General features: G+C 38.7%; 1 protein-coding gene across 4 annotated transcripts in view; it reads right to left on the reverse strand.

Annotated features, from left to right (window-relative positions):
• Positions 1-13085, reverse strand: part of LOC108709410 (coiled-coil domain-containing protein 181) — a 15946-nt gene extending 2861 nt beyond the window's left edge. The window contains exons 1-5 of one of the 4 annotated variants that reach the window (XM_018249209.2): positions 12662-13085; positions 8700-8846; positions 5638-6432; positions 2923-3069; positions 1465-1604 (exon numbers count right to left, since the gene is read on the reverse strand). In XM_018249209.2, coding sequence (XP_018104698.1) covers positions 1465-1604; positions 2923-3069; positions 5638-6432; positions 8700-8822 — 1205 coding nt within the window. In that variant the 5' untranslated portion in view covers positions 8823-8846; positions 12662-13085. Of the gene's footprint in view, positions 1-1464; positions 1605-2922; positions 3070-5637; positions 6433-8699; positions 8847-9711; positions 10722-12384; positions 12584-12661 lie in introns of those variants that run through there. The other 3 variants (XM_018249207.2, XM_018249210.2, XM_041583743.1) reach the window with 3 other exon arrangements.
• Positions 13086-15005: the final 1920 nt, after the last annotated feature.

The raw sequence follows: 15005 nt of genomic DNA on the forward strand, positions 1-15005 counted from the left end.
CTTGAGACATAGTATAAAAATACACTTAGGGGGTTATTTTTTTTAATATCACCCTTGTTTTTTTGGTTTTCTTTCTTCTAGGGATGCACCAAACCCTGCATGGGGTTCAGGATTGGCCGAATCCTAGTCTTTTTTGTTAGGATTCAGCTGATGTCAAGTGCCTGTTTCAACAAAATCTGAGCCCTTAGAATCATGAGTTTAAGACCATGTGATTAGACCATGTTTTTCCCATTGTTTCCCTCTGAAACGCTCTTGCAAATTATGTTTTGTCTTCAGCTTGGAATTGGTCCAAAACATTTTCAGCCAATCATTTATTAAAAACAATACTCGGTGTGAGCACTCCCATAGGTAGAAAAATGAAGACCATTTACGGCAACTGCCTCTTTACAGTGAGTAGAGACGAATGTGAGTTGCTAAGGGAAGGCTCCCTAACAACCCAGCTGGTCCAACGAGGCCTGTCTATACGTCATCCACCGCTCGCAGTGCAACAGCAGAATACAGCAAATGAGATGAATCTATGATAAGATACTTCTGCGAGAATACATGTGTATATAGTCCCCTTTTTTGATCTTTTTCGACTTCCGTCACTGCTTTCATTTTCCTGTCACTGGGGGTTTAAAAGGTTGGTGCTTGTTTATGTTTGCACTTTGAGAAAGGCTAGAGTGTTAGTCGTTTTTGTCTTCAAATAAACACCTTTATATTATTTGATAAGACCTGAGAGTGCAAGCTTCTTCATTTTCCTATATACAGGAATAGGATCCCTTATCCGGAATCCCTTATCCGGAATCCCGATATCCAGAAAGCTCCGAATTACGGAATAGCTGTCTCCCATAGACTCCATTTTATCCAAACAATCCAAATTTTTAAAAATGATTTCCTTTTTCTCTGTAATAATAAAACAGTAGCTTGTACTTGATCCTAAGGATAATTAATCCTTATTGGAAGCAAAGCCAGCCTACTGGGTTTATTTAATGTTTAAATGAATTTCAAGTAGACTTAAGGCATGAAGACCCAAATTAGGGAAAGATACCTTATCTGGAAAGCCCCAGGTCCCGAGACACACACCTACCAACTATCCTACATAGTCCCCCCTATATAGGTAATTACCTCTGAAAGTGCCCCTAATTCATTACAGAGTAATGCAGAGTAAGCTCTTCTGTATTCTTCAGGAAGTGAGTGCCGTATTGGCACATGCTCAAAAAGTGCCTTAAATTTCCAAAGGGAATGAAGAGGACGATGGCGCCTTTGAGCTCCAAAGGGAATGAAGAGGAAGATGGCGCCCATGAGCTCCGTTGCGCTTACTCTGCACCTATGGGCACTCTCAGGGGTAATAACTTATGCGGGGGAGAAACAGGGAGGGGGGACTATGGGTAGGGGGTTTTTATTATTGGGGGGGGTTTAGTTCTCTTTTAATTTCTACATTTTACTTTTTAGAGTCACTCCAACCCCTTATATGTTTCTTACCTTTTGAAAGCTTTTTCACCCTCTCCTCTTTCTTCAGGTTTTTTCAGGTCATCTATCTTTCTTTCTCTCAGCGTTTCTTTATGCTTTCTCTTGAGCCAGAGGTTAAAGGCCTTCTGTGGATCTCTTTCTTCTTCTTCTTCCTACAGTAAATTATTTGAAACAATATTTAAAATTAACACAGAGCCCAAAAGAAATGCACCTTGCATATATGGTACATATATATGGCTAAAATACTGTATGTCTTAATATTTGATAAATTGAAATTGAAGATAGACCAGCGCTTGAAGCATTGAGATGGGGGTTGGGGTGGGGGGGAGGAAAAAATATATAGTGTAATAGATTGGGTTACTGACATGATAATATATTTAAGTGTTTTGTACCATCACACTCTAGCCTATACAGATAATGATAGTTCATAAATTACTTCAGTTTTCATGTAATACAGGGCAAAGTGTATATAAACTTGCAGTTATACCTTTCACAAAATTACAAATAGGCTACTAAATCTTATTTAGTGTTTGGTGCAGAAAACAAATATACACTGGGGCAACAAAAATCCTGAATTTCAGAAAAGCTTATTAGTGCCTTGAGGGCTGCCCTTCAGAGAAGAGTCCTGCAGCGGGCTGCTACGGTCATTTGGACCCTAGCAACCAAATTGCTGAAACTGAAAACGGGAAAGCTGCTGAATAAAGAGCTTAATAACTTAAAAACACAAATAATAAAAAAAAAACAACTGCAAATATGACCCTCAGTCTACATCATACTAAAAGTTAATTTAAAGGAGAACAACCCCTTTAACAAATGGATACGTAAAGGAGAAGCAAAGGTTTGGTGCACTTGGGGTTGCCAAATGTTAGGCGCCCCCAAATGAATGTTTTGATTTACCTGAAACCCTGGGCCGGTGCTCCTATCAGCAGAAAACTGCACCGGCCCGGGGTTATACCAGAGAGCACCACTGCGCAATCTTCTTCAGTCTTCTTGTACAACATTTCTTCTACAACATTTTTCTAAGTCTAAATCCTTCGATCGATCGCTGAAATCCTTCGAACCGTTCGATCGAGCGATTTTCCTTCAATTGCAGGATGGTCAATTTTGCTGAAAAATTCTTCGACTTCGATATCTTAAGTCTAAGTATTTCAATTAGATAGTCTAATTTCGAAGTATTTTCTACTTCGAAATTCGACCCTTGATAAATCTGCCCCCATCTGTGTAAGGTCTTGAAAATGAAATAACAACATATCAGTAACATTACATTTTTTCATGTTCTATTCTTTGAGAGCAGACAGGGAATAAAAGAACAGTAGCAAAGGGATAATCTAGACAATTTATAGTCAAGGACCACCAGTGACTGGCTCCGTGGCCAGATACTGCAAAGGTGGTACCAGTTTGACAACCCCAACATACAGAATGCCAAATATATTTTTTTAGATGAACTTCCCCTTAACTGGATTAACTTACTGTGACAGACATGCCTTCCAACTGCTTGGTCTGCTGAATTCTCCTTTCTCCTGCTAATTGGTATTTTTTTTTCAGTATCCAGGCTTTGAAGGCAATTTCATTTTCTTTCCTTTTTTGCTCTTCTTCTTCCTTCTTATGCTCTTCTTCCTTTTTCCAGAGAGCCATAAATATTGTCATGATCAGTGTTTTAAGGTCTATGAATTTTAAGTATAAACTACAGGGTCGTGATTCGGACAAATCCCAAACCGAATTGGATTAAAAAGAGGTGTGTGCTAAGAGCGTGGGCAAAAAAATAAATCAAAATTTCCTTGTTTGAAGAAAAGTCATGTAATTTTAAAGAAAATGTTCAGTATTAAAATAAAAACTGGGTAAATAGATAGGCTGCACAAAATAAAAAATTAGTGACTGGATGTCTAACATAATAGCCAGAAGCGACAAAGACCCGAAACGGCGTAGACCCAAATGAAGCCGCAAAAAGACCCCAAGTTAAACTCCTGAAGCAGCGAAAAGAACCAAAGCCACAAAAGGAGCCAAAGCTGAAGACCTGAAGCCGCAAAAAGACACGAAGCAACAAAAGGAGCCTAAGCTGAAGACCCAAAGCCGTGAAAAGACTAAAATCCACAAAAGGAGCCTAAGCTGAAGACCCGAAGCCGTGAAAAGACTAAAATCCACAAAAGGAGCCTAAGCTGAAGACCCGAAGCCACGAAAGGAGCCGAAAAAGCTGAAGAAGAACCTAAGGTAAGTTCCACTGAAATTTTTTTTTAATTTCTTTTATTAAACCCCTGACCACCAATGTTATTTTAAAATATTATGTGGGGCCCCTGACCACCAATGTTTCTTTTTAACTTTTAAGGGGGCCCTGACCAATGTTTTTTTAAAAACTTTTATGGGGGACCCTGGCCGCCAATGACCCTGAGCCCTGACCACTGCTGATGTCTATATGGACTGTTTACTATGGTTTTGGTTGGAATTCTGGGTTGTGGCTTGGGGGCCCAGAAGATTTTGCTGTACGGGGCCCTGTGATTTCTAATGGCGGCCCTGTCTGGCAGTAACCAATCTTGAGAATTGAGGGGGGGGCACATGGAAGTTGTGTTCTGTTCTTTTGACATCCATTCACTCCAGCCTTTTTAACTATATTAGAAACATTTCTTATTTTGCTATCTATTTACCCAGTTTTTATTTCAACACTGAACTGTTCCTTCCTAAGGATTCAAATTTTGTTCAGCCAGGCACCTGGATTCGGTGCATGCCTAATTTATTATGAGTTTTTTAAAAATACTATACTAATAGAAATGGCAATACTAGTTCAAATGCAATTGCCACCCTATAAATCAATAACCTGGAATTGTATAATCGTTGTTGCTGGTAGATAAAGGATTTCAAAGATCTAACACTTGCAAATATGCTTTTGAAATAATTTTATAATGAAATTAAAATAAAAATACATTTTCAATTTAACATCTGTGTGTGTTTATTTTATGCAGGTACAAGATACAGTTGTAAGAAAACCTGGATTTCTATATTCATTACAATTAATATGGTTTGATCTTCAACTTAAAATATACTGACACCAGAAATCAAACCATTTTTACAACTATCATAACAAACTTTTTAATTTCACCATAAAAGTACTTGCCCAATGCTTTAAATTTCCTATGTTCTTATAGGGGGGCTGCCATATTTGTACTGAAGTAGTCTGTAAGTGTTTTGGTTTTAGGAACTTCTAGTTACAATTATTCACAAAATCAGACATATCAGTGAAAAATTATCAACATGACCTATAAGTAACTTTTAATATACATGAAGAGTTTTAGTGTCAGTGTTACTTTAGTTACAGTAATAGATACAAACAATCTGCTTAATAACTAATATCACACAATATCACAAAACAAATGCATTGCTGAAGACTATTTGAAAAAACTGTCACCCACTGTATTTAATAATTCTAGTATCCTAGTATTTAGCAATTTATACAAATCTTCTTTAGAGGCAAAAACATAAATTAAAAAAAAAAACAATAAAACAGGTGTGCTGTGCCAGGGAGGTGAGGGACAGCAAAAAGCTTCTCCTGATAACTTTTAGGGGCCGATTTATCAAAGGTCAAATTTTAGTGGTTTTATAGGTTTTTGAAACCATGACTAAACTCTCAAACTCTAAAACCATGAATGCTGTGAGATTTATTAAAAAAAATCAGAAAAAAAGTATGCATGAAAAATGATGCACTTATAAATACGAATGCCTAGAAAACCTCTAAAAATTGGAGTTTTTAAGAAAATTACAAAAACCTTGAAAAGTCTGAATTGATATTTGTGCTTTTTCCACTTAATAAATATCGAATTGTTAGAGCATTTTGGGAAGGTTTTGTAATCCCACCTTTCCTTCCCAATTTGCCGCCCGAGATGGCCTTCGTTTTTGCCGCCCCCGCCGCCCCACGGCACTCACCTTCAGCACCAGACGGGGGTCAGCAGGGGGGTCCACGTCGCTAGTGCAGAGAGCGCAATTGCGCTCTCTGCACTAGAAGAGTCGAATTTCCGGGTTTAAATCCGAAAATTCGGCTCTTAGTTACCAGGAGCAACATTTTTGCCACCCCTGGCAACCAGGGGGGCGCTGCCGCCTGAGGCGAGTGCCTCAACTCACCTCATTGGCGGAGCGCCCCTGCCTTCTCCTTTAATACCCTCAGTGCCTAAGCCTATATTACAATCTGCAAGAAATTACCTCTTTTTTCTGTTTCATCTGCCTTTCATTGATGGTTTTTTGAATCTCTTTTTGCTCAGGTGAAAGGCAAAATGTTGTGTTCCTACTTTGTAGTCCTGCGGATTTCACTCTACGGGGTGAATTCATTCTGTGGCTGGACTTTATGAAATAAGCAGCAGAACTTGGGCGAGCCTTTGGTGTAGTAGGTGGCTGAGGTAGGTAAACATCATTATAACCATTAATTCCTTTCTGTCCAACAAATCCTTCATTACCAATTGTACTTTGCTGTTGAGCAGTAAGTAGGGGTTTTTGCATATCCTTCTCACTTGATGAATTATTTATTGGTGGGAAAAAACTCAGACTTTCAATATCACTTAAAGTGACAAGCTCAAACTTTCCATCTTTCTCTATGAGAATTTTTCCATCCTTTTGCTCATCAATGCGACCATTGTCATCATGGTGCTCATTCATCCATGCAGCATTAGAAACATGTAGCTGTGAGAAACTATCAACAATGTCTTCATCATCATTTCTTTCATTCTCATGATATTCCACTGGGGGAACTTCCAGATCTACCAAATTATCTTTAAATTTAAGCTTCCTCTCTCGTTTTTCATAAATAATTTGATTCTGTAGTAGTTTGTTGGCCTCTTCAATCTTCTCTGCAATGTATCGTCTTGCTTCTTCATCTTCACTGTCATTAGTTTGATTTTCAGCTTCTGCTTCATCTTTACCAGTCAATTCATACCTTGGATTAGCATTAAATGCCTCTGGTTCCTTTTCTGAAATCTCATGCCCGTTTTCTTCTTGCTTTATCTTAAAAGTCAATTATGACAGAATTATTGACAGAATTAGAATTCTAAAAATGAAAAACAGTATTAAGTTTAAAGGGATACTGTCATGGGAAAAAATCAAAATGCATCAGTTAATAGTGCTGCTCCAGCAGCACTGAAATCAGTTTATCAAAAGATTTTTTTATATTTGATTTTGAAATCTGACATGGGGCTGCCCCCAGTCATGTGACTTGTGCGTTGATAGACCAGTCATTCTTTACTGCTGAACTGCAAGTTGGAGTGATATCACTCCCTCTCCCCCTGCAGCCACAAAAAACAATGGGAAGGTAACCAGATACAGCTCCCTAACACAAGATAACAGCTGCCTGGTAGATCTAAGAACAGCACTCAATAGTAAAATACAGGTCCCACTGCGACACATTCAGTTACATTGAGTAGGAGAAACAACAACAGCCTGCCAGAAAGCAGTTCCATCCTAAAGTGAAAGCACATGATCAGGCAAAATGACTTGAGATGGCTGCCTACACACTAATTACTACTAACAAAAATACACTTGCTGGTTCAGGAATGAAATTTTATATTGTAGAGTGAATTATTTGCAGTGTAAACCGTGTGATTTAGAAATAAAAACATCATAAAAATCATGACAGAATCCCTTTAAATACAAAAATAACCCTATAACCCATAACCATATTGAATTGATATTTTTCCGATATACAGATTTCTTCCATTGACTGTTAAGAATTTAGGGTTTAGCTTTCCCACTCTCTTTTGTAGAGTATGCTTGGATTAGACCATTACATCTTTTGTAGAATCAAACCTAATGGGCTTTAGTAATAGCATTAGTATCAGACATTTTGAGGAAGATAAAATAACCAATCCTTCAATTGGAAGACCCTAAAATTTATATTTTCTTTTACTATTTGTTCCAGGGTTATAATTAATACTTTTCAGATACACAAAATGTTGTTTTTGAAAGACATGCCAAAAATGACAGATGCTGTTTGCCTTGTTAAAGACCCATGACTGCATGTATTGTAATTATATTTTTTATATTTATGTGAATTGTATTTCTAATAATGCACTTTTTGTTACTTTTTATTCCAATGACCCCTTGTTTGTTACTACTAATTTATTATTTTGCTGTACAGTGCTTTGCCCTCGAGGAGCGCTTTACAAATAAAATTATACATACATATACATACATACATACATACATACATACATAATGCCTTCATGATCCTAGGATGCAGTTAAAAGCTGTTATCCATTTACACAGATAGTGTGTAATCAGTGATGCATAGAAAAATGCCTTTATCAGATGCTAAGGCTATACCACATTTTTTCCTTAGTATGTATGACTCATATAGTGTTCAGAATAATAGCAGTCCGACATCACTAACCTGATTAATCACTGTTTTTGGTAGAAATTATATTTCTACATGACATGTAATTTACTAGTAGGTGTAATAGAAAACCAACAGACCCAACAGTCATGACATGCATGCTGCTGATTCTGAGTTATTGAATCATCAATTGAGGCTTGTACAAAATTATAATAGTGTGTGCCAAATAATAGCAGTGTAGAGTTCAATTAGAGAAGTCATTCATTCGGTGAAAAAACAGGTGTAAGTTACGGCCCTTTTAACAAAGGAAGGCAGCAAATGTTGTGCATGCTGGTTATAGTGCATTCTCTCTAAAAAGCTGAGTAAAATGGCTTCTTCCAGACATTGTTCAGAAGAAATGCATACTTTGATTAAACAGTTGATTGGGAAAAAAAAAGTTGAAAAGCTGAAACGAAAAACTACCATTCCAAAGAATAGAAGAATAGTCAAAATAGCAAAGACCCAGTCTATGCCTTCATCTTAAACCTCTTTGCCCCGGGCGGGAGCATGCTCAGTTTGCTCCTCTCCCCCCCCCCCTTCTCTGCTGTTATCTGAGTCCAGAGCCTATAAGTGAGCATGGAGAGACTCTGGCAGGAAGTCACACCAAGCTTATACTGCAGCTCCTATCCTAAACAAACAGAGAGCTTATAGAGCTTTTTACTCAGGTATGGTAAAACATTCTACACAATAAATATAGCATTCTAGCTTGCACTATTGCATCTAATGCCTCCGTAGCTTTCCTTCTCCTTTAAGCATATAATGTCTCAATAACAAATCAAGATTAAGGGGAATCCCAGGCAAAGCCAGGCAGCATTTATACAAAAACAGTTCTAGGTTATGCCATTACAGTGTTGCTAAAAAAAAAAATAGAGGGCCTGATTGTATCCCGACTACAAATTCATACCTTCAAATCTGCATTGGCCTGTGAATCTTCATTTATTAACCAGTCAAGATCTTTCTCAAAATCGTCTTCATAGTCGTAGGCAGGAGATTTGTCAAAATCTGTTTCATCCCTTTTTGCACTCATTTTTAAGATGAACTTTTCTGTTTTCTATTAATATTCAAATATGCATTATTAGCATAACACATTCCAAACCATAATTTAAAGATAACTGACTATAATCATCTCCCAGGAGTAGTAAGATTACATACCCAAAAACATTTTGGGCTCATTTATAAACACTGTGCAAATTCACACCTGTGCAGTAACCCATAGCAACCAATTAGTAACTGGCTTTTTACAGGCAGCTGCAGGTTGAACAGTGAAAGCAAGCATTTGATTGGTTGCTTTGGGTTTTTGCCCATGTGCAGATTTACCCAGTGTCTATAAATGAGCCCCAGTGAGTTTGGTGTTGGTTAGGCATGCATAGCAACAGCATCAAAGAAAGAGAGTTTGTACTCTATAGCATAAAGTAATTATTGATGGTCTGAATTATTGAAAACTACTGACATAATGTTATCCCTAGGTAAACATTTGGCATCCCCATCATCTGGACTATTGCTTCTCCTTTAGGGTAAAGACGAAAAATTATGGGTGCCAAAATCTTTTTGACGTGTAACAAATTGTGTGACAAATTTTTGATGCACGACAATTTTTTTCACTCATTAGAGTCCATGGCCATCATTTTCCTGGCGAAACTTGGCAAACATTTTCACCCATCACTACATCATCACACAGAGCTACTTAGTAGCAGCTACTTGTCATGGCTACAAAAATAGACATATGCTGATAATTACTGATAATTGTCTCTACATGTGTTTTAGCAAGATAAATATGGATCATACATGTGACACCAACTGCTGTATGAAGATAGAAATGAAAAGAAACATGCTGAGTGAGCAATAGTGAATATAAACTTGATTATTTCAGAAACAATTCAGAATTTTAAATTGATTGTATTTAGAAAGTTTCTTACTTCAGTATGAGGAAACTTGTATTACATTTTCATATTTCACCCTTGCTGGTGCTGCCAGTTTCCCTTCATAATGGACTGGAAAACAGTATGCAGCTCAGCAAGGTGGGCATGGTAACTATCCTCATAAGCATTCTGCAAAAAGCAAACAAACAAACAGCAATTTTGAGCATTTTATTGTAAGTGGATGAGGAATAAAAACTCAAAATTGCCTGCTCCATTCACTTGAATGGCAAGTACCTGGTGCAAATACAAGAAAATGCTCTCTGTGCTGCATGATACTTATACAAATAAAAAAATGCTCTCTGCACTTCACACGATAGGTATTCAAATGAGGGGCTAATTATTAGTGTGCTGTCTCCTGTCCGCAGAGCTACAAAATATTAAGATTTCATTGTATGTAACATTTTTACTCATAGTCCCCAACAGCTGTTTGGCTACAGTTAAGACATGCCTGTTATAAAACATTTGTATGTTGTGGACCCCTTTTGTGGATAAGGGGCTAATTCAATACTGTAAGATAGCACTTTATCTTGTTAGGTGGCAAATTGGCTCGGAACTGAATGACATGTAGACTGGAAGAATATATTGGTGGTTTTCGGTACTACAGTGCCATGTGCCACAGGTAAACAAAGTGTAAATGTATGCCACTTATAACAGTTGTACCTACTATACCCTACATAGAATGACAAACAGAAAGACAGGGAAATTGTAAAGTTTCAACACAAATACTACAGGGAAATGCAATTAGAATTTAAGGTAAGTAGTAATTTAGTAGTAAGGCAAGTAGTAATTTAGGCACATGTACTTGTTCCTGTAAATGTTGGCTTGCTTATCAGTTTTACACACAGTGAAATAAGATTTAAAAAGAGACAGGTCTTTAAAGGTAAAGGCCTTAGGTACATTAATCAGTTATGTGCAATGTTGAATCAATGATACTTTTAAGGTGGCCATAGACATTAAGATTTTTAAAAGATCTTTTAGTTATCATAGGACCAAGTTTATACTATAATGATCGTTTAAATGTACGATTTGTCCATCATCAGCTAAAATGACCATTTCAAGTGATATTGTCTAGTTGAAGCTAGGAAAACTGTGGGTAGCTGCCTGCTTGGCCCTGCAAACAATTGGACAATGGATATATTTCACTGTAAATGATGAAAATTTTGAAATCTGTCCTATCAATTTTCTGACTGTTGTCGGCAGTGTCGGACTGGCCCATGGGATACCAGGAAAACTCCTGGCGGGCCCAGGTGACAGTGGGCCCTCATACTGCTAAACATTTGGCATATTTCATGGACATTCCCTATTTAAAGGAGAACAAAGAGGCTAAATAGATGGAATAATAGATTATAGTATGTAAAGAAGAAACTAGGAGAATAGAGGCCGAGTGAAGAGATGAAGAATAATAGTACTGAGAGTGGACCCCTGGTTTAAGGTTTTTGGGTGGGCCCCTGGTGTCCAAATCTGACACTGGTTGTGGGACGAAAAATCATTAGATGCGTGATCGTTCAGTGCCCACTAACCTCATGATAATTTGACAGATTTGTAACATCGCACTGGTTGTTGGGGAGATAAAAATCTTAACATCAATGGCCACCTAAAGGTTGTGAAAATTACATTTCCAGTGTTGCAAAATAAGTGTGCAACATGTTATGAACTACACCTGTGTACGTTTTATTACAGTGTACCACCCACTAATTGTGATAAATATTGATTCTGATAAATCCAGCTATACAGATACAGGAAAATCATTTAAACTGTTGGTTGGGACCCTTCTTGGACCTCAGTTTGAGTGTAATATAGTGAATAAAGTATCCCTCTTGTAAAATATAAGGATATTATAAGTTACCGAGGAGTTTCATGACCATACAAAAACACAAGCCGAGTGTTTTTATATAGGTCACGGATCTCCGAGGTAACTTATAATATCCTCATATTTTACAACTGGGGGTACTTTATTTATTATAATATACAAATTTCAGTGAGTCATGTGACTGAAATGACATCGGAACTCACCGTTTATAACTGATGACATCAGAACTCACCGTTTATAAGGATATAATTTACAAGATATTCATGGCTTTTGTGTATTACAGTAGATATATACATACAAATATATAATTATAGACACTGGAAGCACTCAAGTCTCACAGATATAGAAAAAGAGTGGATTTTTTGGGCTTCACGGGTGGTGCCCCGCATCAGATGTGAGGGGACCATGCGAAGCTCCAATAAATACACTCTTTTTCTATATCTGTGAGTGCTCCCTGTGTCTATAATTGTCAGATCTAATTTGGGAAAGCACTAGAGTACCCTTTTTGCCAAGATAATCATTAAGGACATTTTTGAGCTGTAAAGACCACACAGGCAGTCAGGGTTGCAGATTAATTCAGTTGCAGAAAGTGAAGTGGAGGAATGAGTGTATATACTCATGAGTGTATGAGTGAATATAAAAACATTCTAGAAGAAGATTAGTACATGTCTCAAAACTATATACTAACTAATACATACTAATATATACGCCTCATATACTACACAATAGAGAAGAACAGAGGTTTAGTGTGCCACACTATTACAAGGAACCACAAGCAAACAACAGAATAGCACGTTTATAAGACTGAAAATACCAGTGTATTAAAACTCTGTCTAGTCCAACCCCAGCCCTATACGCACACAAAATAACACATTGATTCAGCCGAGGGTGTGATGGACGAATCATTGATGTTCTCTCATCGAACTCAATGAATTATAACGTAGGTCAGTCGGTATACATACCACATAGCCTGACCTAGAGCACGAACCCGACACAGGCTGTCACCTCCAGTTTTCAGCTTAGTGTAATCACAGTTCCTATAGCAACAACCCAAGCTGCTTTCGTTTGCCCCGCCCCTTTTATGTGGCCACTGCTCTATGCGCCTCACGATCACTGTTAGACATGTTCTCCTCTTACCGCTAAGACCCAAGAGAAGGATCCAACTTATCAACCGTTGCGATCATTTGCCTTCCACCGGCGCACAGAGTCTCGTTTCTTACATTAATTACCCGGTATCCGGGTCACTGCAATGTTCCCTCGTTACTTTACTATGGAGACGGTGACGCTACTACCTCGCGATATCTGGGAAATGAGGCTAGCGCGTTTAATTGTCTTTAATCAGTACTTTACTCACAGCTTTGTGTTACTGACCTTTGCCCATGTTTCCATATGGTTGGTGTGTAGGTTTTGGACGCAGGCAGGGAAGTGTTTGGCGAACTCGTGTTCCCAGTAGTGATTTGCTTTTGTGCTGCCTGAAGTCTATGTGTGGCTATTGTTATTCTTCATCATCATTTGAGGTCTGGACTGGCAATCAGAATAGGCCCTGGCATTTCAGGTACACAGAGGCCCAAATAGCCCCCACCAGCCTAATCAATACTGAAATACTTTTCTGGAAAAAAATACTAGCCTTCCTATATATTTATCTTTTATACCTATTAATAACATTGGGATCAACCATCTTTTTTACCAGCCAGGCTGGTAAAATACCGGCCAGGTGGCAACCCTAATGGCAACTTACAGGTGCTAGGGTTGCCACCTGGCCGGTGTTTTACACTGGCTGGTAAAAATGTTGGTTGATCCCAATGTTATTAATAGGGAAAAAAGATAAATATATAGGAAGGCCGGTATTTTTTTCCAGAAAAGGTGGCAACCCTAACAGCAGCCCCTCTGGCATTTGCCAGAACCCACAGATTGCCACAGGCAGGCCTGGACTGACAATCTGTCAGTTCGGCAATTTCCCGAAGGGCCGCTCCATTTACCTTTGAAATGGGCCGCTTCTGATTTGCGGCGTCTGGGCAGGGGGAGAGAGACTTACAGCATGCACGCTGTGCTTCTCCTTCACACACACCAAGCAGCTGCCTGTTCCTCCTCCCTCCTCCTAAGATCAGTCAGGGAAAGGCAAAGGTGATTGCATACCTCCCAACTGTCCCTTTTTCAGAGGGAGACAGCTCAACTTGAGGTTCCTCATTTGTACTGGAAAGTCCCTCTTTTCTCTGCACTGAACAGCCAGAAAAAGAAACAAAATTTCTAACTTACAAGAAGTCATCTGTAGTATGGGTACTTCAATGTGGTAAACAAATTACTCACCACGTAAGGTAAGTAGACCAGGTGCACTGCCCTGAGCCCTCAGCATAGGGGGTGGACGAACCGAAATGTAAAAAGGAGCAGGCACTCAATGAACGCAGACTTCCAGCAGGCACCAATTCAAAGTGTAAAGATCTTTATTGTGTCCAAAATTTCTAACTTAATTGGCTTTTGGCAGAGAGGCCAGTACAGCTAACAGGTGCAACTAAGATACTTTGTAACAATTTTGAGATAAGAAGATAAGTAATTTTAACAGTTTAGCTAAGGAGAAATATTTTCAAACTTTTATAACCTGCCAAACTTTGTAAAATGAACATGGTAATTACGGGGTGTGGCCACAAAAATGGGTGTGGTCAAAAAAAAATTGCCGCGCTACATGACAAAAAAAATCTTGTCCCTCTTTTTACTTCCAAAATGTTGGGAGGTATGGTGATTGGCCAGCAGACGGGTTGGGAGCTGTCAGAGTTCCGGTGCTGTTTCACAAAGCTCCTAGGAGAGGTAGGGGGGAGGTAGGGGTGTCTGTGTGTGTTTGTGTCTCTCTGTGTCTGTGTGTCTCTGTGTTTGTTTTTCTCTGTGTGTGTGTGTGTGTGTTTGTGTCTCTCTGTGTTTGTGTATCTCTGTGTTTGTGTCTTTTTGTGTGTGTGTGTCTCTGTGTTTGTGTGTCTCTGTGTCTCTCTGTGTTTGTGTGTGTCTCTGTCTGTGTGTTTGTCTCTCTGTCTCTGTTTGTCTCTGTGTCTCTCTGTCTCTGTTTGTCTCTGTGTGTGTGTCTCTCTGTGTGTCTTTTTGTGTATCTCTCTGTGTTTGTGTGTCTCTCTGTGTTTGTGTGTGTCTCTCTGTGTTTGTGTCTTTTTGTGTGTTTGTTGTTGTGTGTGTGTGTCTCTGTGTGTGTGTGTCTCTTCGTGTGTGTGTTTACATGTGGGCTGCTTTGTTTGTTTTTTGCCCGGGCTGCTTTATGCTCCCAGTCCAGCTCTGGCCACAGGTATTGGACATGGGCACAAGGGTGTATCATCTATTAGCTACTGGGCCCAAAGGAAGTATAAACAATTTATATTCTTAAATAGGGAATGAATCTGCCTTTGATTTGATGGGCAGTTGGGTGTGCTATACCTATAGGCCCTTCTCCAAATATCTGTTGGATGAACTAAAAGTGTAGTTACTGAGTTGCTCACATATAGAT

Source organism: Xenopus laevis, chromosome 2S (assembly GCF_017654675.1).
Source record: "Xenopus laevis strain J_2021 chromosome 2S, Xenopus_laevis_v10.1, whole genome shotgun sequence".
Taxonomy (NCBI): Eukaryota; Metazoa; Chordata; class Amphibia; order Anura; family Pipidae; genus Xenopus; species Xenopus laevis.